At 38.7% G+C, this 22294-nt stretch overlaps 2 protein-coding genes across 6 annotated transcripts in view; one reads left to right on the top strand and one right to left on the bottom strand.

The window, feature by feature from the left end:
• LOC106880787 (glutathione hydrolase 1 proenzyme) overlaps positions 1-21930 on the top strand; it is an 88028-nt gene extending 66098 nt beyond the window's left edge. For all 5 annotated transcript variants that reach the window (XM_089341050.1, XM_089341049.1, XM_089341051.1 and 2 more), the window contains 11 exons: positions 7425-7631; positions 8925-9047; positions 9745-9839; positions 10388-10580; positions 11313-11476; positions 12952-13101; positions 14364-14500; positions 14777-14964; positions 15572-15812; positions 16723-16836; positions 17963-21930. In XM_089341050.1, coding sequence (XP_089197176.1) covers positions 7425-7631; positions 8925-9047; positions 9745-9839; positions 10388-10580; positions 11313-11476; positions 12952-13101; positions 14364-14500; positions 14777-14964; positions 15572-15812; positions 16723-16836; positions 17963-18106 — 1756 coding nt within the window. In that variant the 3' untranslated portion in view covers positions 18107-21930. The remainder of the gene's footprint in view (positions 1-7424; positions 7632-8924; positions 9048-9744; positions 9840-10387; positions 10581-11312; positions 11477-12951; positions 13102-14363; positions 14501-14776; positions 14965-15571; positions 15813-16722; positions 16837-17962) is intronic.
• The window catches only part of LOC106880766 (isoleucine--tRNA ligase, mitochondrial), a 110368-nt gene that overhangs the window by 87104 nt on the left and 970 nt on the right, over positions 1-22294 (bottom strand). The window lies entirely within an intron of this gene.

The following is a 22294-nucleotide window of genomic DNA, read 5'->3' as shown; positions in this document are numbered from 1 at the left end:
ATACATACATACATACATACATACATATTCATACATGCATATGTATGTATTTATGCATATGTTTATAAGTGTACGTTTGTGTGAATGCCAGGATTGCTTGTTGGACTTGATACATGTGTGTGTATGTGTTTAGGTGTAGTTTTGCGTGTATGTTAGGATAGCTGTGTGTGTGTGTGTGTGTGTGTGTGTGTGTGTGTGTGTGTGTGTGTGTGTGTTTGTGTTCACTCAGTTATAGTTTTCCTACTTTCTAATGAAGAAAAGATCCAATTTCGAACAAGGTTTTTTTTCATGGGAATTGTATGTATGCACACGCACACATGGATGGAAGCATGGCTGTCAACAAACATATATATATATATATATATATATATATATATATAAAGATGGATGGATTTTTAATTTATTTTCTAATGCAATAGGTGAACTATAGCGTCGTTGGTTAGCAATTCCCAACAGGTGAATCACTGGTCTCCCACTGCATTTCCAAGAAGCACCTGTTTTACGGTTTTCTCATCAATGTTTGGCATACATTGTGTATGTGTATGTGCATGTCAGTGCGTGTGTGTGTGTGTGTGTATGTGTATATATATATATATATATATATTACAATGGGAGAGGCCGGTTTATGGGGTCACCATGGGTTTCCCGTCCAAAAAGGGTTTGGCCTTACGGCGTATGGCCTGGAGACTCAGGATAACTCCATAAACCGGCCTCTCCCATTATGATATTAACCGCTCTACATCTTAGAGTGTGCTTCTCCTCCGGATTTATCTTTTTTCTACAAACGATATACATATATATAAATATATATATATATATGATAGTTAATAAAATATAGTATGTGTATATATATATATATTTACACATGCATATATGGGTACAGGACGTCACCAACGGTTCAAACAACACGAAACACGTAAACAAACGAGTTAAATACGTAAGCAGCGAGAAAAGAATGGAAAACAGGACAAGTAAACAGAGAGAAAGGACCCCCCCCCTCGTCAGTTGTCGACTGTCCCTCTACTCCTCATTTCGAGCATTCAACATACACGCCTACACACACACACAAATGGTGGGGGGGTATCGCCGTCATCAGTTGCGGTTTTCTTTTCGTGCTGACGTTGGCTGGGCGGAGTCGTCACAGGTCGGGTCAGTTCTTATATACACAGACACGCGCGCGTGTCTGTGTGTAGCGTATTCATGCGGAGATCTGGCTGTTACGTGTGCATCTGCATATGATTTTCAAGTTTGTGCAGCAGCTCTATGTACAAGCACGTACGCGACTAACGTATATGGGTGGTGTGTGCGGCGCGCACCGTGCATGTTGTTTTAACTGTCTCTCTTATACAACCATACCTCAACTTACGTCGTTTCGAGTCACATGGTTTTCGACTTCAGTCACTAACGGTAAAACGATAAAATAAATAAATAAATAAACCTCCGTTTCAGTCGATTTATCCGATTTTACATCGGTCACAGCGAATATATTCAAAAGCATAAAAATGAAGAAAACTACACCTGTGTGTTAAGAAACTTGCTTCACAACGACATGGTTCCAGGTTCACTCCCATTGCGTGACACCCTGGGCAAGTGTCTTCGACTATAGCCACGGGTCGACCAAAGTCTTGTGAGTGGATTTGGTAGATGGAAACGGAAGGAAGCCCAGCGTCAATGTATCATATATCCGAAAAAGAAGCACACTACACACACACACACACACACACACACATATATATTTTTTTTTTAATATCTATGTGTATGTCTGTGTTCATGTTTGTTCCTCACCACCGCTGGACAACCGGTGTTGGTGCGTTTACGTCCCCGTGACTTAGCAGTTCGGCAAAATGTGGCCCGATAGAATAAGCATCAGGTTTAACCAAAAGGTAAATACTCAGGTCAATTCAGTTCTATGTTTAAGAGATGAGGAATTATGTACATTATTTACATTATTTACAATTGACAGATATTTGTCCTCATCTTGTTTGTTATTAGCACAACATTTCGGCTGATATACCCTCCAGCCTTCATCAGGTGTCTTGGGGAAATTTCGAACCTGGGTTCTCCTTCCTAAGGTATTTTTCGATGTTATTAGTATTCAGGTCACTGCCTGGAATCGAACTCGGAATCTTGGGGTTAGTAGACCGCGCTCTTAAACACTATGCCATATGTCCGTGGGTATTTGGCGTAGTGACTAAGAGCACGGGCTACTAATCCCAAGATTCCGAGTTCGATTCCAGGCAGTGGCCTGAACAACAACAATGACAACAACAACAGCAACAACAAAAACAACAACAAAAAACAACAGCAAAAAACAACAACAGCAACAACAACAACAACAACAACATAGAAAAATACCTTAGGAATGAGAACCCAGGTTCTAAATTTCCCCAAGACACCTGATGAAGGCTGGAGGGTATATCAGCCGAAACGTTGTGCTAACAACAAACAAGATGAGGACAAATATCTGTCAATTGTAAATAATGGGGTCAATTCATTCGACTAAAAATTCTTCTAGGCTGTGCCCCAGCATGACCGCAGTCTAATGACGGAAACACGTAAAAGATAACAGGTGAAAACCGATACAGTAACAGGGGAGGGGTAAAATAAAATACTTTTTTTTCTTCTTTTACTTGTTTCAGTCATTTGACTGTGGCCATGCTGAAGCACTGCCTTTAGTCGAGCAAATCGACCCCGGGACTTATTCTTTGTAAGCCTAGTACTTATTCTATCGGTCTCTTTTGCCGAGCCGCTAAGTTACGGGGACAGAACCACACCAGCCGTGGTTGTCAAGCAATGTTGATGGGACAAACACAGACACACAAACACACACACATATAAATATATACGACGGGCTTCTTTCAGTTTCCGTCTACCAAATCCACTCACAAGGCTTTGGTCGGCCCGAGGCTACAGTAGAAGACACTTGCTCAAGATGCAACGCAATGGGACTGAACCCGGAACCATGTGGTTGGTAATCAAGCTACTTACTACACAGCCACTCCGAGCTAATATTTATTTTTCTTTCAAGTTTCCTCGCATGTCTTGGCACTAATTACTAACGTTAACTTAAGGTATGCGCGGACCCTGCTCTCCTTTCAGCTCGTTCGTGCACCGTCATTCATATAAACTAACATTAACCACAAAGTGATGCATGCCTCGACATTGGTTTGATGATGCAAGCAGCAAAACAAAACTCAAAATGAGTATATATATATATATATATATATATATATTAATAAATGGCAGAAATTACAGAGTTACTCAAGAGCTGAAAGTCTCGTGCATTATATATATATATATATATATTTATATAATACAAATAATATGTGAGTATATGCATATATACGTACATGTATGTACATACCTACATCTACATGTATATATAGATGCATATCTGGGTACAGGACGTTACAAAAAAAACGTGGACAAAATGAAAAACAGAACATAAACAGAGCACAGAAAACACACAGGCCACATAGAGAACATTTCCTTCATCAGCTGCCACCATTCTAAAATTAAGCGTTTCGAAGAGTTAGGGCAGTGTGGTATACACACATCAGGGGCAAAAGGTCTACGTATGCACTGCATGCCTTACTATTTTTCCATGATAAATACCTTTTGTGTAATATAGAATTGATTATTGATAATTTTCGCTAGATTCATTGTAGTCGTATTTACTTTTATTTTTGCATTCCTTCATTTCTTAGTAATAAAATGGTCAACAGAAAAGAAAGGCAAAGAAAGAAAATTTTTTCCTGCTTACTTTCAGTCATAATAAGGAGCAGTGGTGTTATTTTCTTTGTATTCTATTGTTTGCGAGAAAGGAGTGTCAACAAAATGCAGGACAAAACAAATGAGTGAATGGCCAAGAAAGAGAAAGCAGATATTTTACTGCTTGCCTTCCAGCCGTGTTAAGCCAGCAGACACATTGTCTACATTTTTTTCCTCTTAAAGTGCTGATGTTTTTACTGTCCTCATCATCGTTTAACATCCCCTTTCCATGCTAGCATGGGTTGGACGATTTCACTGAGGAATGGTGAAACCCGATGGCTATGCCAGGCTCCAATCTGATTTGGCAGAGTTTCTACTGTGCAGCAGAAATCAAAAACTTGCCCATTCAGAGGACTTTCCTGAGGGCTTTCCTCATAGTAGGACAGTTTTTGATGAGAAATTCATATTTAGTCAATTTACAAGTTCGTTTTATTGCTTTCTGATATATTTCATACGATTATTCGGTATCGAGGAGTACATGTTTTACCTTTTATCTTCCGTTTTAAATAATTTTCAGTCTAATGAATCTATCCCAGTCCTTTTTTTTTTTAAAGCCTGGTGCTTATTTTATTGGTCACTTTTGCTGAACTGCTAAGTTATGGGAATGGAAACACCAATGCTGGCTGTCAAGTGTTGGTGAAGGACAAACACAGACACAAAGAAACACACACATATATAGAAATATATATATATATATTTCGTATGTGTATTTCGTGTGCAAGATTCTTGATATGGATACGTGTGTTGAAAGAAATACAATTAAACCTTGGGAGAGGCATTATGCCGGTAATAAACACACGCACTGGTTCAGTCCTTTATTAATTTATATAGTTTTTTGTTAAATTATTTCATTGCACTCTTGCAATCTCTTCAGTAACTTGTCTCTCCACTTCCATTTATTTTGAATATATGATCTAGCATTGTTTTGGCGTTGTTTCGAAACTGTTTGGTATGAGCATGTGAGTGTGTGCAAGCTCGTATGTGTGCACGCTTATATGTGTGCACGCACTTATGTGTTCGTGCTTATATGTAAGTATGTGCGTCCATGTGTGTTTGTAACAATTTTGTTTATATCAGATCAGATAGAGACTTTTTAATTAATTTATTTACGTTCATATTCCGCATCATATGTGTGAACAACACATGCAACCATGGGCAATTGTAAGGCCCTCATCTACGTGTATTTGGTGTTTAAAATTGGTTGCGTTTTAGTTATGAGGACCGACTCCTGTATTTGTCGCAACGATGCATCACCAGGGTGTCTAGACAGGATTTCTATGCTAATTCTGTCCAGTACACCACCATGTTGTTCTTTGGCATGCTGGTAGAGCACCGAGGTTTGTTTTTGATTATTATAGTCCCTCCAATGTTCGTTTACACGCTCAGCCAAACTTCTTGCCGTTTCACCTATGTATGTCGTGTTTCTGTTTTTACACTCACCATCCATACAGCTTATTTTGTAGACTACATTTCTGGCTTTGCAGTTGGCACCAGGACTATTTTTGCACACAATGCAACTCTCCTCAACACACCTTGTTCTTCTGAAGGGATATGTTTTACATATTATTGATCTAATTGATCTCCCTGGTTTTTCTATAACATTTATCCTCAACTTGGTACTTTTGAGGATTTTTCGAAATCTGCAGGCCAGTTCTCCGTGTGGCGTGGCGTCCACAAACATTACTCCCTGGAACTTGTCGGTATTGTACCACGTGGTCTTTTTGTTTGTTTTGTCACTAATCCTTTGTAGTCTATTCCACTGTTTGTTACGGTATCTAGGTTGTGTTCCATTTGTATCTTTGACAACAATCTCCTCAAATTTCTTGTTAGCTCCTCTGTATACCCGGATTCTATCTTTCTGGCTGTATCCCGAAAATTGCATGCGATGCATGAAGTCTTGAATATGTTTTTGCCCCTCCCATGGACTGCACAGGGGGGATATGTTTTTCGTTATTCTAACCAAATCGGCTATTAATATATTGATTTTCACACTGTGTGATAGAGCCGAATTCTTATGGATAACATACTTTGAAGATATAGGTTTCATATAATGTGAGTGGAGGATTTGAACTTTGTCATTAATTGTTTCTAGCCAAAGTTCTGTGTCAAGTACTGGGAGTCTCATGTTTAGGTGTCTTGTTGGGTAATCTATTGTTACCTTGATGCTCTGGTGTATTGTATTAGCTATATTCTGGATGTTTTCCATCATGATCTTCTCGTTCTCTTACGTCTGAATGTTTGATGGTGTTTTGACTACGATGTTAATGTCATCCACATATCTCCCGTATAGTTTGAGTGTTCTTCGAGAGTTGTTTTCAGCTTTTTGTCCCACCAGGTCATGAATAGGCTTGCCACGTCTCCGGCCACACTGACACCAATAGCCGCTCCCTGGACCTGCATGTATAGTTTTTCATTGAATTTAACTATATGGTTCTGCAGGGTGGTCTTCAGACTTGCACCTACAGCATGTGCAACCATTTTTCGTGTTTAGATATTATCCTCTGGGTCGTGGGTGGGTGTATTCCATCCCTTCCAACGCTCTGCGGTGGTTTTTCTAGCAGCTGATGTGATCGTAGGTGGTCTACCTTGTCCTGACCTGGTGGGGCAGAATCTAGTTAGGTCGTGGTGATCTAAGTATTCATTATTATAAACGAGCTTTAGGAGGAGGCCTAGTTCCCTCGTGTTCACTTCACGGAAGCTTACTTCACTTTCCGAAATAATTTCAACACATCTCTCTACGGCAAAGTCAATGTCAATGGATGGATAGAGAGATACTACATCCATACTGCCTATAATACAATCTGTCAGGTCATGGGAGCAGTTACATTCATTGACTCTGCTGAGGAGGTCCTCAGTGCTTTCACAAACATCAGGAGACATCTCGATGTGTGGTCTTAATATCTGTGAGAGGAAGAATGACAGCCTATAATTCCTGACAATATTGGCACCACAAATCGGTCAACATGGGGGGGGGGGCCATGATAGGGTCTGCAATGGGTTTATGGTCTTTTCGTAACCCATAGAGTGTAGGAATGTCGTTGTTGGATGATGCGAAGTTCTGTGCTGTGCGTCTCTTAGGCTGGAGTATGTTACACCACATTCCCATGTATATATATATATATATATATATATATATATATATATACAAAACGGGTTTTTTTCAGTTTCCCTCTTTCAAGTCTGCTTACAAGGTTTTAGTCAGCCCAAGGCATAGGAATGGGTGTGTGGTTAAGAAGTCTGCTTCACAGCCACATAGTTTTAGGTTCATTTCCATTGTATGGCAGATGTTTCTGCACGATGGGCAAATGGTTTTTACTATAGTTCCAAGCTAATGAATGACTATATACCTGTTGTAATTTAGTCATCCATAGTCTGATAATATTTCGGAATAAAATTCCTTCTTCAGATATTCTTAGATATTCTATAATCGGTTTTCCAACGTCTTATATATATATATAATATCGATACATACATTCATGCATATATATGTATATTATATACATACATACCTACACATATTATATACATATACATATATGCACACATATATATATATATATATATATATATATATATATATATATATATGCATATGTGTGTGTATAAGTGTTTATGCTGAAATTTCTAAATGCTATCCTGTTTCTCTTTTACAGAATGCTGTCCAAGAAATATGTTATTCCAACCCTCGTATTGGTGGGCGTTTTGGTGTTGGCAGCTGTTGTTGCTGTCACTGTCTACTTTGGATTAAAGAATGCAAATGGAGATGAAACCCCAACAGACCCGTGTCCCGATCTTACTGGAACATTCATAGATACAGCCATTGCTTCCGATGCACATTCAAACTGTGCAGAAATCGGGGTGTAAGTGAAGATTCCCTCTCATTATTTATCTCTCGTTCTCTTCCTCTCTCCCACTTTTTTTTCTATGTCTCCATCTATCTTTAACTAACATCCCTCTCTTTGCTTATATAGTACAACCCATGTAAATTCCATGTATATATATATATACACACTAGTGTCAGTTCTCGTAGCTTCTGGGTGTTTATGACTCCTATTTTTAGCTCAGCAAGTGCTTCTTAGTGCCCTGATTTTATACATATTTTTATATATATCTATTAATTTTGCCTATACAGTTTTACGTGTGTGGCCACTAACATCATTATCTCATGAATAATAATGTTCTTTATATATTCATATACATACATACATTAAAACAGATAAGGAACAAACAAAACATGAGGCATCATTCTAGAACATTTAATTTATAACATGAACATAGTTATAATAGATACGTATTTACTATGTTCATATTATAAATTAAATGCTATAGAATGATGCCAATGTTTTGCATATTCATTATCTGTTTTGATATATATCTACCCATTCAATGATAAACCACTTCTTGCCTCCTTTGATAGGTATTTTTAGCACCACTTTTCTTCAGTTGCAGTTCAAACCAGAGTTTTATAGTAAACTAAACTGAGCACCAATAGTACATACCTATTATATCACTTTGATTGGTGAACAATTTTTGTATATACATACTATCTTGTATATATATATATATATATATATATATATATATATATATATATATATATATATATACACTAGCCTGATAGACTCGGCTATGTCAAGATGGACTGATGTATTCTTCCTCACATTTGGATTTTTATGTATTCTCTCTCCCACTTGGATTTGAAATGTTGCCACATTTATAATGTCTTTTCTACAGTAATTTTTTCTGCATTTTCGTGCAGCTGAAGATTGCTCTTCATATTGCATTTAAGGTAATGCTCACATTACTTAAATAAATTGAAGTAGCATGAAACGTGCGTACTGCAATCACCTTTGAAATCCGTGTTGCTTATTTTTTGATTTTAATCACCTATCCTTTTGGGATGCGATATTCGGGTACCTATGCATAAGTACCATATTCAAGCCTTGAATCTATATCTATATATATATATATATATATATATATTTTGCCAAATGCTTGGTGATACCTGCTCAGAGGCCTACTTTTTTTGAACACATATATATTCATAGATATTCTTGCAGTTATAATTGTAGCCTGTCCCTCATTTGCATTCAGCTTCACATGAACATATTTTAACCATTTGATCTCCATTTCTTGTAATTCCTGATTTCCAGAGATATTCTCAGACAAAATGGAACTGCTGTTGATGCTGCCATTGCCACCATCTTATGTGTTGGTTTAATTAATTTCCAGAGTTGTGGAATTGGTGGAGGTCATGTGATGACAGTCTATATAAGGTAAAATTTTCGTTGCTTCTATTGTATTTTTTTTTTTTTAATTAGCTCTTAATCAGCAGATCTCTGATGATTAAACCATGTTTGTATCATTATTATTATTCAACATCCACTTTTATTCACCTTGTGGTAAATAAAAGAAATCATTATCATTCTTCTTCTTATTATTATTGTTATCAAAGCAACGAGCTGGTAGACTCGTTAGCATGCCAGGCGAAATACTTAGTGTTATTTCATCTGCTGCTATTGTTCTGTGTTCAAATTCCAGCAAGATCAACTTTTCCTTTCGTCATTATTATTAAAGGCGTCGAGCTGGCAGAATCGTTAGCACATTGGATGAAATGCTTAGCGGTATTTCACCCATCGCTACATTCAGAGTTCAAATTCCAGTGCTGTAATTTAGCCCCAAGAGACATCGTCTCCAGCGGGCTATACGACACGATCTGTGTCCATATATTTTCGAAAAAAGGACACAGATCATGTCATATAGCCAGCTGGAGACGATGTCTCTCGGGGCTAAATTACAGCAACATTGGTCCTAAACCTGGACTGCCATGTTATGTTGGCAAACAATCAGTACTGTTGCTGAATATCTCATGTTGTGAGATTTAAAAATAGTAATTTTCTAATCATCATCATTATTATTATTATTATTATTATTATTATTATTATTATATACCTATCTATCTATCTGGAACAGGAAAGATAAGAATTTCACATCCATACTTGGACGAGAGGTTGCACCAGGATTTGCTACAGAGGACATGTATGATCATGGAGCTTCTTCTAGATATGGTAATAACCCACTGGCTAGCACAGTCAGACTTTCTATATTTACATAACATTCAACTACAACCATTGAACAAAGGTTATGAGGTGTTTTGGCGCTGCTTCTTTGGCACTGCTTACCCAACATCCAACTTATTTGGCTTGTGGTGTTTTCAGTTTCCATTTCCGTCTACCAAATCCACTCACAAGGCTTTGGTCGGCCCGAGGCTATAGTAGAAGACACTTGCCCAAGATGGCACACAGTGGGACTGAACCCAGAACCATGTGGTTGGTAAGCAAGCTACTTACCACACAGCCACTCTTGCGCATTGAAAAGTTCTTGGCTTTGGGTAAAAGAAAATACAGAAGTATCAGTTAATTATGATTTTATTCAATACATTCCCCTCTCAGATTCACATACTTATTGTAGTAGTCCTTCAGTTTTTTTCAAGTCCTGTAAAAGAACTTGGAGGGTTAGGCCTCCAGCCAGGCCTTTCGCAACCCTCTTAAAACCAGGAACTTTTCAGCTACCCCCTCATGCAACTGACTGATTTCATATCTTCTGTCTCTAACAGGTGGCCTTGCCATTGGTGTACCAGGTGAGATACAAGGATTATGGGAGGCACACAAGCGATTTGGTAGACTGGAATGGAAGAAACTGTTTCAACCTGCAATAAAAATGTGCCGTGAGGGCTACCCAATGTCCCCTGATACCGTGAAATCCCTAAATAAAGTCAAAAAATCTCTTCAGAATTTTACAGAATTACGGTAATTCTTTATCTTTTATTTTCTAATTGTTTTAATTTTTGGGGACTGTGGCCATGGTTGGGGTACTGCCTTGAAGGCAGTATTTTTTTTTAGTCAGGTACTTTTTCTATTGGTCGCTTTTGACAAATTGCTTGGTTATGGGGACATAAACAAACCAACACTAGCTGTCAAGAGGTGTGGAGGACAAACACTGGCACAAAGACCCCCACACACACAAATTTATATATATATATATATATATATATATATATATATATATATGTGTGTGTGTGTGTATATATATATATATATATATATATATATATATGTGTGTGTGTGTATATATATATATATATATATATATATATATATATATATATATAAATTTTTTAGTCTAACAACTCAACCCCAGGACTTATTTTTTAAGCATAGTCCTTATTCTATCAGTCTCTGTCGCTAAACCACTGTGAGTTCCAGATCTAGCATAGAGAAGGTTCCGGAACCTTCCCTAAATTAATACATTTGCATATATATATGCATACATGTATGTCTGTGTGACAGGATTTCAGACCTGGTTGGTTTTTTCCTGTCCCTAATCTTCACCTGATTTCCAAATAAGGGACTTTTTGTTCGAAAGTCTTAGAAAGTGCAGAGCAGCCGGCCATAATGTCAACAGGAAAGTCAACATCGTCACCGTTTTGCTCAAAAGCATGCATGTTTTATGTGTAAATGTCTTTTTTATCTTTCAATCAGGAATTTTCTGTGGAACAACGAGACGAATGACTGGTTCAAAGCAGGGGAGATAATAAAAAACCCGAAACTTGGAGACACACTGGAGAAGATCGCAGAGGGTGGTGTGGATGCTTTCTACGACAGCAGTTTAACGAAGGACATAGTGGCTGACATTAAAGACAGCGGTTAGTTGGTCTGAATTATACTTATGATGGTGATGGTCTATCTGTTACAATTGAATCTATAGAAATTCAAAGGCTTCAAAATAAGTTTAACTAAGATTAAGGTGTAGGAGTGGCTGTGTGGTAAGTAGCTTGCTCACCAACCACATGGTTCCAGGTTCAGTCTCACTGCGTGGCACCTTGGGCGAGTGTCTTCTACTATAGCCTCAGGCTGACCAAAGCCTTGTGAGTGGATTTGGTAGACAGAAACTGAAAGAAGCCTGTCGTATATATATGTGTGTGTGTATATGTGTGTTTGTGTGTCTGTGTTTGTACCCCAACCATCGCTTGACAGCCGATGGTGGTGTGTTTGCGTCCCCGTAACTTAGCGGTTCAGCAAAAGCGACCGATAGATTAAGTACTAGGCTTACAAAGAATAAGTCCTGGGGCGATTTGCTCGACTAAAGGCAGTGCTCCAGCATGGCCACAGTCAAAATGACTGAAACAAGTACAAGAGTAAGTGCCCAACTCTCTGTTGGTTATGACAATGTGTTCCAGCTGATAGTCAATGGAGCGGCCTGCTTGTGAAACTGATGTGAAAGTGGCTGAGCACTCCACAAGCACATGCACCGTTAATGCAATTTCTCAGGGAGATTCAGCATGACTGAACCTGCAACTATGTGACTGGGAAGCAAACTTCTTACCACACACCCACAGCTGCAGTGTTTATGCACTCACACACATTCATAAATAAACAATGAGAGATCAGTAGTCACGTCCCCCACCACCACCATGAGCCCACTGTTCATCCACCTTATTCGGGGTTGTCGTACCAAATCAAAAACCTGTCTGAACCTGTTAAACATTATGAAAACAGGGAGAATATCCTCACAAGTAGGTAGATTCTATGTGTGAAATGTGCGGAGTCTTAAGGTATGTTACAACCTCTTGACATCTGTACCTACAATATCTTTCTTGTCTGCTATTCTCATTAAAAGAAATGTTGTTTTAGTCCAACACCACAGTATATACCTATGTGTGGTGTGTGTGTGTGTATGCATGTATATATGTGCATGTGTTTCTGTGTGTGTGTGTGTGTGTGTGTGTGTGTGTGTGTGTGTGTGTGTATATATATATATATATATATATATATTTCCCAATAGCCAGATATGTCTGCATGGAAGATTGGAAACATCAGTAAAGTGTAAAGGCTCCCTTTCAGTCATGAACGACCATGGGACTGCACCTAGAAAGTTACCCATCTGAGGGCACAAGTCCAGACAAGGTTGTTTAGGGAAGACCAGCAATCGCCCATGCATACCAGCCTCTCCTCTCCATGCCACCGATGTTACCCAAGGGATAGGGCTAAGAGGCCAATACAGCTTGGCACCAGTGACATCGCAACTCTTATCTACAGCTGAGTGAACTGGAGCAATGTGAAATAAAGTTTTTCCTGCTATGTTCCACATTTATTTTTTTTACCTTTTTTCTATAAACAGGTGGCAACATCACATTAGAAGATTTGAAAAATTACACAGCCCGAGTAGAGAATGCTGTCCATTTTACTTTGTCCAGTGGCCACACGATCTATTCCACCCGACTGCCATCCAGTGGACCAGTACTGCTCTATATATTGAATATCCTCGATGGTAAGTGGACTGACTTTTCTGGTGAGACAAGAGAAAGAATGAGAGAGAGAGAGAGACTGACTATTTCAATGTAGTGAATGCAATACATCAACAATACTTTATCATCACCATTATTAAGGTGGCGAGCCAGCAGAATTGTTAGCACACCAGGCAAAATACTTAGTGGCACTTCATCTGTCATTATGCTTTGAGTCCAAATTCCACCACGGTTGACTTGGCCTTTAATCCTTTTGGGGTTGATAAAATAAGTACCAGTTACACACTGGGGTTGATGGGATTGACTAGCCTCCCCCCCCTCATAAAACTTCAGGTGTTGTGCCTATAGTAGAAAGGATTACTATCACCATTATTATTCTGCCAAGATTGACTTCACTTTTCATCCTCTTGGGGGTCAATAAAATAAGTACCAGTTGAGTATTGGGGTCAATGAAACCAACTTAACCCGTCTCCTGAAATTGCTGGCTTTGTACCAAAATTTGAAACCATTAATATAACCATTATTAAGATGGTGAGCTGGCAGGATCATTAGCACACCAAACAAAATTGCTTGGCAGCATTTCATCTTTACATTCCAGGTTCAAATTCCATTGAGACCAGCCTTGCCTTTCATTCTTTTGGGGCCAATAAAATAGGTCCCAGTTGAGCACTGGGGTGGGGTCAATATAATCAACTAGCTCCTTCCACCATAATTTTAGGCGTTGTACCATCATTATCACTAACCCCATCTCTACATGCTTACACTCATGCACATGTAGGTGCAGCTGTGTGGTAAGACGTTTGCTTCCCAACCACATGGTTTTGGGTTCAGTCCTACTGCATGGCTCTGAGCAAGTATCTTCTGCTATAACCTCAGGCTAACTGAAGCCTTGCCAGAGAATTTGGTAGAAATTGAAAGAAGCATGTCATACACACACTCACACGTGTGTGTATCTGGTATTGTTCTTGGCTTGACATCATGCGATAATTGTAAACGAGTGTCACCTTCGTGCAGCAGTGTCCCAAATTTTCTTGGCAGAAGCTGAAAAGTGTGGGTAGGTGGCCGGGCGTGTATTTCTGTGTCTTTGTCTGGATAAGGGGAAAGTATTACCATGCTTGGTAACAGGTGAGGGTTGGCAACAGGAAGAGTACCTGGTCGAAGAAAACTTGCTCCAGTGAATCATTCATGATCTTTGTAAATATGAGGAAAATGGACATTAAAACAATTGTGTGTGTGTGTGTGTGTATTAATTTACAAGCATCTACATGTTCTTTGTTTCTTTTAGGTTACAATTACACCGTGAACAAAATCAACGACAAGGACAAGGCCACTGCCTACCATCGTATGATTGAGGCATTCAAGTTTGCCTATGCTGCCAGGTCCAGGATGGGAGATAAGGAATTTGTGGCCAATATGACTGAGGTAATGGGACCCTGTCTTGCATTCTTTATCGGTTGCAGCCAGTTTTCTTAACTTACAAAATGTAAAATTTTGCTGTCTCCCATTGATTTCTCCCCCGAACCCCAAGAAGGACTGTGTTTAAAACAATGAATTTTTCTCTCCTCGCAACAAGTTCACCATACTCATTTTATCACCTTTATACACAGGTATATATGTATGTATGTATGTATGCACCTACACATGCTCATGTGCACACAACTGCATATGTACAGGTCTTTCTTTCTCTTCCACTAACAGCTTGTACAGAACATTACAGATCGAGGTTATGGCGATGAAATTCGGAGTCGCATCAATGACTCAAGGACATTTAACTATTCCTATTATGGTCCAGCATTCACAATCCGTGACTATATCGGAACTTCCCATCTCTGTCTTCTGGGGCCCAATGGTGATGCTGTCTCCATGACAAGCACAGTCAACTCATAGTAAGTAGTTATTAGTAATTATTACATTGGCATTCTGAGTACATGTCTAAATGTTTGTGTCTGTGTGTAAGTGTGACTACTGTAATCCTGTTGTGTGTGTGTGTGTGTGTGTGTGTGTGTGTGTGTGTTTGGTGATAGCTTTGATCAGTCCAAACTTAATTACTGAATTATAAACAAAAACACTTTCAGGCATTGCGTACAAAATAAATGGTGTAGAAGCTTGTCAAATGGACTCTAACAGTACTTCAAAGGACCAGCCCTGCCACAGGGGAATATTAATGACGTGACTGGCTGTGTTTGTGTGTATTTATTTCTGTGAGGTTAAGAAATTTGCTTTGGGTTTAGCTGTACTGCTTGACACCTTCGTTCTTCCACAATAGCCCCAAGCTAACCAAAACTTTGTGAGTGAATTTCCTTGACGGAAACTGAAAGAAGCCATATGTGTGTGTGTGTGTGTGTGTGTGTGTGTGTGTGTGTGTGTGTATGTATGCAGGGTAGCTGATGGTGGAGGTATGTTGGATTGTCGGTATCTGTTATCATTCATTATCTTTCGTCATCTTCTCATCTCATTTCTTTCACTTTCCGATCTTCCCTTTCTTCTTTCTAGTTTCGGTTCCAAAGTGTTGGGCAAACGTACTGGAATTGTCTTCAATGATGAGATGGATGACTTCTCCACTCCAAATAAAACAAATGAGTTTGGGATTCCATCATCAAAGACCAACTACATTGCCCCAGGCAAGATGCCTATGTCCTCAATGTCACCAGCCATCATCGTTGATCAAAACGGGGACGTCATAAGTGTCCTTGGTGCTTCTGGTGGAAGTCGTATAACAACAGGCACCGCATACGTAAGTCACATGATCTCTTTCTTTTTTTTTTTATCTTCTACTTGTTCCAGTCACAGCATGACTGAGGTCACGCTGTGGCACCATCTCGAAGAGTTTTAGTCAAATATATTGACCCCAGTACTTATTTTAAACCTGATACTTATTATATTGGCCTCTTTGGCCAAATTGCTAAGGGGATGTAAACAAACCAACACATTGTCAAGCAATTGCAGAGAATAAACACTGACACACACACACACAAGTGTGTATATTTGTGTGTTATATATATATATATATACACACATGTACACATACATACATATATATATATAAACGATGGGCTTCTACACCATTTCTTATTTCTTTATTGCCCACAAGAGGCTAAACATAGAGGGGACAAACAAGGACAGGCGAAGGGATTAAGTTGATTATATTGATCCCAGTGCGTAACTGGTACTTTATTTATTGATCTTCGAAAGGATGAAAGGCAAAGTTGACCTCGGTGGAATTTGAACTCAGAACGTAACGGCAGACGAAATTCCACTAAGCATTTTGCCCAGCGTTCTAACATTTCTGCCAGCTCGCTGCCTTCTTCACCATTTCTGTTCACCAAATTCATTCTTAAGATATTGGTTGGCCCAGGGCTATAAAAGACGCTTGCGTTCATTTCAGACAAAATGGACTAAACAAGACAAGACGCATGGGACAAAGAGTGAAGTGGTCACAGGATATGTGATGAAAGCTGAAGTAAAGACTAAACAGAGTGTGTGTGGGTGTGTGTATGTATGTGTTTAATTGGTAAAATATGACCATCCCCAAGTATAACAATAGAAGGAATAAATGAGTGATCATCGTGGCCGTGCAGGTATGTACATATAATATTTATTTCCACTCCACCTTTTATCTAACCCATATCTCATGCTTGTTTCAGGTCTTTGCTGAGTCTATGTGGTTCAATAAATCATTAGCAAAGAGTATCAGTTTCCCACGACTACATCATCAATTGATCCCACCATACATAGAGATGGAGAAGAATTTCCCTCAGGTGAGTATCTTCTGCTGCCTTGTTGCTGGTTCTTGTAGCTTTTCCAACAGAGGGAGGTGACAAATATTTGATCCTAAGTACTGCTTCTGTTCACCAAATTCATTCTTCAGATATTAGTTGGCCCAGGGTTATAAAAGACGCTTGCATTCATTTCAGACAAAATGGACTAAACAAGACAACACACATGGGACAAAGAGTGAAGAGGTCACAGGATATGTGATGAAAGCTGAAGTAAAGACTAAACAGTGTGTGTGTAGGATGTCATGGGAAGGGGTGGGGGTGAGGTAAATCTATTTCATCATTTTGTGGATTCCAGTCCAATGCTGGAAAAAAGTGTTGGTGCCACATGAAAAAAGCATCCAGTTCACCACTGTAAAGTGGTTTGTGTTAGGAAGGGCATCCAGCTGTAGAAACCATGCCAAAAACAGATGACTGGAGCCTGGTGCAGCCCTCCAGCCTTGCCTGCTCCTGTTGAACCATCCAACCCATGCCAGCATGGAAAAACAAATGTTAAATGATGATGATGATGAGGAAGAGAAGGATGTTAAAACAATGAATGTGGTTGTAGTGATGGTGACAATGATGATGGTGCTGATGATGATGTTGACAATAATGGTGGTGGTGATAATGACAACATTGATGCGACAGTGGTAGTGATGATGACGGTGGTATCTTGTTGCTTGTGATGGTGGTGAAGGCATGTGGCTTAATGGTTAGGGTATTTGGCTCAGGGTCATAAGGTCATGAGTTTGATTCCTGGTGGCACATTGCGTCCTTGAGCCAGACACTTTATTTCATGTTCCTCCAGTCCACTCAGCTGGCAAAAATGAGTAGTACTTGTATTTCAGAGAGCTAGCCTTGGCACATTCTGTGTCCCATTGAATCTCCCTGAGAACTACGTTAAGGGTACACATGTCTGTGGAGTGCTCAGCCACTTGCACATTAATTTCGTGAACAGGCTGTTCCTTCGATCAGATCAACTGGAACCCTCATTGTCATAACCAACGGAATACTAGTTAGTGATGGCAATGGTGGCCGTGGTGGTGGTGGTGGTTGTGATTGGTAGATGTGGTGGTGTTGGTAGCAAGGATGGTGATGGTAACAGTAACACTATTTCTACTTCCAGGACATCACAGAGAAACTGAAAGAGATGGGGCACAAAATACATAAGATAAGTATTGCCAACAGCCGTGTCCAAGGCATACTGGTCAAAGACAAGATACACGCAGCAGCTGACCGACGCAAATGTGGCTCCGTAGATGGATGGTAACTGCAATAACCATCTCCTCTGGTGCCTCCACATATGATCATCTCGTACCTCCTCCTCCACCACATTCTTCTCCTCCTGACTCAACATATTCTTTCTCTTACCTACTCCTCCTCCCTCTTGTTCTTCAATGTTTCCCCCCAACCATCTTCATTACTTCACTCTTTCTTTCCCACTCACCTCATTCGTCTCTTTCCTGTATAATTCTATCACTCGCCCCACTTTCTTCCCACCTCTCTCTCTCTCTCTCTCTCTCTCTCTCTCTCTCACACACACAGGTGTAAAATTGATTTTCTGGAGTCTTTGATTCTAAAGTCTTTCCACATTACTGATTTCTTTCTCCTTTACCAGTGATGGTCACCTTCGTCAACACACTCTAAATTAAACAAATATTAAATTTCCTTAAGTAATTAAACAAAATACAGGTACTTATATATTTGTATATATCAAGGGTTCTCAACCATTTTTTATCTATAGACCCCTGTGATTACTATTTTAATCTAGTGGACAGCCCCTAGTCATTCAATGTTTAAAAACTAGTTTTATAGAAACTACTTTCAAAATTCCTATTGTGTTTTTTGCACATTAAGTTGTTTAGGTTGAACTGTGCAAAATGTTAGAGAAAGAAACCTGTTTCAAACAATACAAACCAATACACACATCTAAAGCACATTTTGTTCAAGGGCCCTTAAATTACTATTGGGGATCCTCAATTTACTATTTGCATAGACTCCCAAAATCTTATATGGGCCCCAGTTGAAAACCACTGGTATAAATGATAAAAGTTTATCAAGACTACTGTGCAAGGCACTGCGAAACAGGGCTGACTAGTTAACCAATCTGGTGGATGTAGGAATTTGAAGTTCCTACTCATAGATTAGTATGGAAGGCATCAAGTTCTGGAAGATCAGTGTTGCACCTTCAACTTTTTATATCCGAAAGGTACATACTGTTATTTATAGCTTAAGACCCAATTCCAAGAAAGAATTATTTCATGTTTTTGAAAGCTGGTATAAATGATGAAATTCCTATGATGTCACCAATACATAGTGGAAATTTGGTTTATTACAAATTCAATTTGTTCCTGGGGGTCATTTGTCACCTGAAATGTTTGTAGACTGGGACTATTTTCCCCATAGGAAATTCAAGAGAAGCCATGGTGAATTTATGCAGGGATGTGTACTGAGCAAAAGCACAGCAACAACTGACTTCTCTTCCAGTGATGCTTCCCTGCTTGTTGCCCACCATTATTGCCAGCTGACGTGTTTGTTACCCCAAGATACCATTTGTTACCCCAAGATGTTCATCAGCCAATATGTCTGTGATGAGAGGTGTTCGTAAACTGAGGCTCCACTGTGCATGTGTGTGCGTATGTCCCTTCTCTCCCTTTCACAAACACACACACACAAACTCAGCCATTCTTTACCCTTTCGCTCTTCACTGATTCTTTCAAAAACTCTAAAAACCAAAATGCCTTACTAACTGTCCAGCAGTGCGAACTACTATGAGTTTAAACTCCAAGGAACAATTTAACAAAATGGTTAACTCTTGTGACTCCCTTTTTTTACACTTTACAACATTTTGCAAAAAAATTCTTCTCCAAGTTTGCAGAAAAAAAAAACCTTCAGATTATTTTAATCCATTTAAAGCTGGTTTTGTGTAGTATTTTTTTTTATTTGTATTTTTTTTATGCTATTTCATCATTCCTTTGAAATATTTTCATTAATGCCCGCGATATTAAATTTCCATGTAAATTACTGAAATATGTGAGGGACTTCTATAATGATATTACATTGGGCCCTTGGTGCATTGTCAGTCATGTTTCTGTCTGCAGATAATACAATAAAGTTTGTGCCAATTTTTAAAGGCAAGAAAAAGGTCAATAAATACATGCCATTACATTTTTAATCAACCAAATATGAACCATTTTGTTGCACAATGCGTCTCTATCTTTCCTTTAACTTGAAAATACCCTCTTCCCAGAACTGAGGTGGTTTCATGGCAAATAAGTCGAAAGGTAAGCTACTATAAATCGGCACGAACTTTCCGGACAACCCAATGTATTTAGAGCAGTGAAGATCAAAGTAACAATGTGTACATTTATTTTTAATGTTCCTAAATACAATAGAATATAAATGGTATTCACTGCTGGATTTGGTTTCAGAGAATGCATTTCTCTATAAAAATTTGGTGTGTAAAAACACGCCCAGCTCCAAACAACATCAACAGACTACCAGACACCAGTGTTTCAATGTAATTTCGCCCCTTCGGTGGTAGACTTTGGTTGTCTGGAGCTAAACAGAAACTTCTGTTCCTCGATAGAGAACAGCTAACCAAATATTTACTAGTATCTGTTAAAGTTTACCAAACTGGAGTTAGTTCAATATAAGCAGAGAAACAAAAGTTACATTAGTCTAGATATATGGTGATAATATGAACAAGTTAAGAAAGAGAAAGAGCTGACAATTAAGGGGAGTAAATAATTATGTGATGTTATCAACAAATCAGATATCAACAAATGTGTTTAGGTCACTACTATTTCGTGAGTGGAATTTGGTAGATGAAAACTGTGCAGAAGCCTGTGACATACACACACATATGTGCACATGTATACTTGTTTGTGTTTACAATTATTCCAGTTTTAATTCTGGTGATGGTGTTTTTGCAGTGACTCCTTTATATCTCAGAATTCTTTTTTGTTCCTTCATTCATTCATTAGACATGTGATGTTCCATGCTAGCAAGGGTTAGACAGGGATGTATTTGAGGCAGGATTTTTGCAGCAGGATGCTCTTCTTGCTGCCAACCCTTATGCATTTTTTTTTTTTTGACCAAGTAAGAGAATTTTGACTCCAGAGGAATTCGAAAGCACAGAGATAGCAGATGATACATTGACAGGAAATGTAAATTAATGTTAACAGTTGCTGCCCAGCCACAAATGGTGATGCCACCATCCATAGCATGGTTTTCCACAGATAGTAAGCATTCACACACACACACACATACATGTATACATCTGTGTGTGTGTGTACTTATGTGTATGTGCATATATATGTATATATATATATACACACACACACACACATATATACAATATACACATATGTATAACGGATGTTAATGGATGATGATGATATACATTTAAATGTGTATATATGTGTGTGTGTGTGTATGGTGCACATTATCTACACACACACACAGACAATGACCTTTCATTTTTCTGTCTACTAAATTGACTCACAAGGCTTTGTTTGGCCAACCTGGCACTATAATAGAAAGCACTTTACTTGTTCTGAGTATCATACACCCTGACTGAATACAAAGCCATGCGGTCAAGCAATGGACTTATCAATAACAACATCTCCATACCCTCACCTGGCCAAGACTGTGAAGTAAGTGCTCAGGTGAAACTCTTTGATACCAGCCCACCTGAGACTTCCCCTGATTCTATCACAGAAGCCTCCTGTTTTAAAAGTGATCTATATAAAAACCGCCCATCAAAATTTCAGGTTAATTTGTGTTCCAACCGCTGGATTAATAACGACAAGGGTATTTTGCTAAATTTATTATTTTCATATTTAATTGAAACGAAGGAAGTTTCAACAGAAATATGGAAACAAAAGGAATGACTATAAAAGGTGGTGGTCACACATGAGTAAATGAAACCAGTCGAGAGGTGAATAAGAATGTATAGGTTATGTTTGCTTGTGTCTATGCGTGAGTGTGTAAATACTTTTTTTATACTCATACCCATATAAACATAGTGTATAATATATAATTGTATAAATCCAAAATTCAAATATATTTTCAATAAATTCTCTTTAAAAATATCTAAGTGTTTTGTTTTTTTTTGTTTGGCTTTCTTTTTTTCATTTTTTTTCTTATATATTATTTGTATTTTTTATATTAATTAATGAAATTGTGGAGGCGCGTGGCTTAGTGGTTAAGGTGTCAGCATCATGATTGTAAGATTGTGGTTTCGATTCCTGGACCGGGCGACGCATTGTATTCTTGAGCAAAGCACTTCATTTCATGTTGCTCCAGTCCACTCAGCTGGCAAAAATGAGTAACGCTGCTATGGACTGGCGTCCCGTCCAGCTGGGGAACACATACGTCATTGAAACCAGGCCCATGAGCCTGGCTAGGCTTTAAAAGGGCACAAAGAGAAGGATATATATATATATATATATAT

Source organism: Octopus bimaculoides, chromosome 24 (assembly GCF_046866305.1).
Source record: "Octopus bimaculoides isolate indiv1 chromosome 24, ASM4686630v1, whole genome shotgun sequence".
In the NCBI taxonomy this organism is placed as follows: domain Eukaryota; kingdom Metazoa; phylum Mollusca; class Cephalopoda; order Octopoda; family Octopodidae; genus Octopus; species Octopus bimaculoides.
Note: the sequence above shows the minus strand (reverse complement) of the source record. Positions and strands in the feature narration are given on the sequence as shown.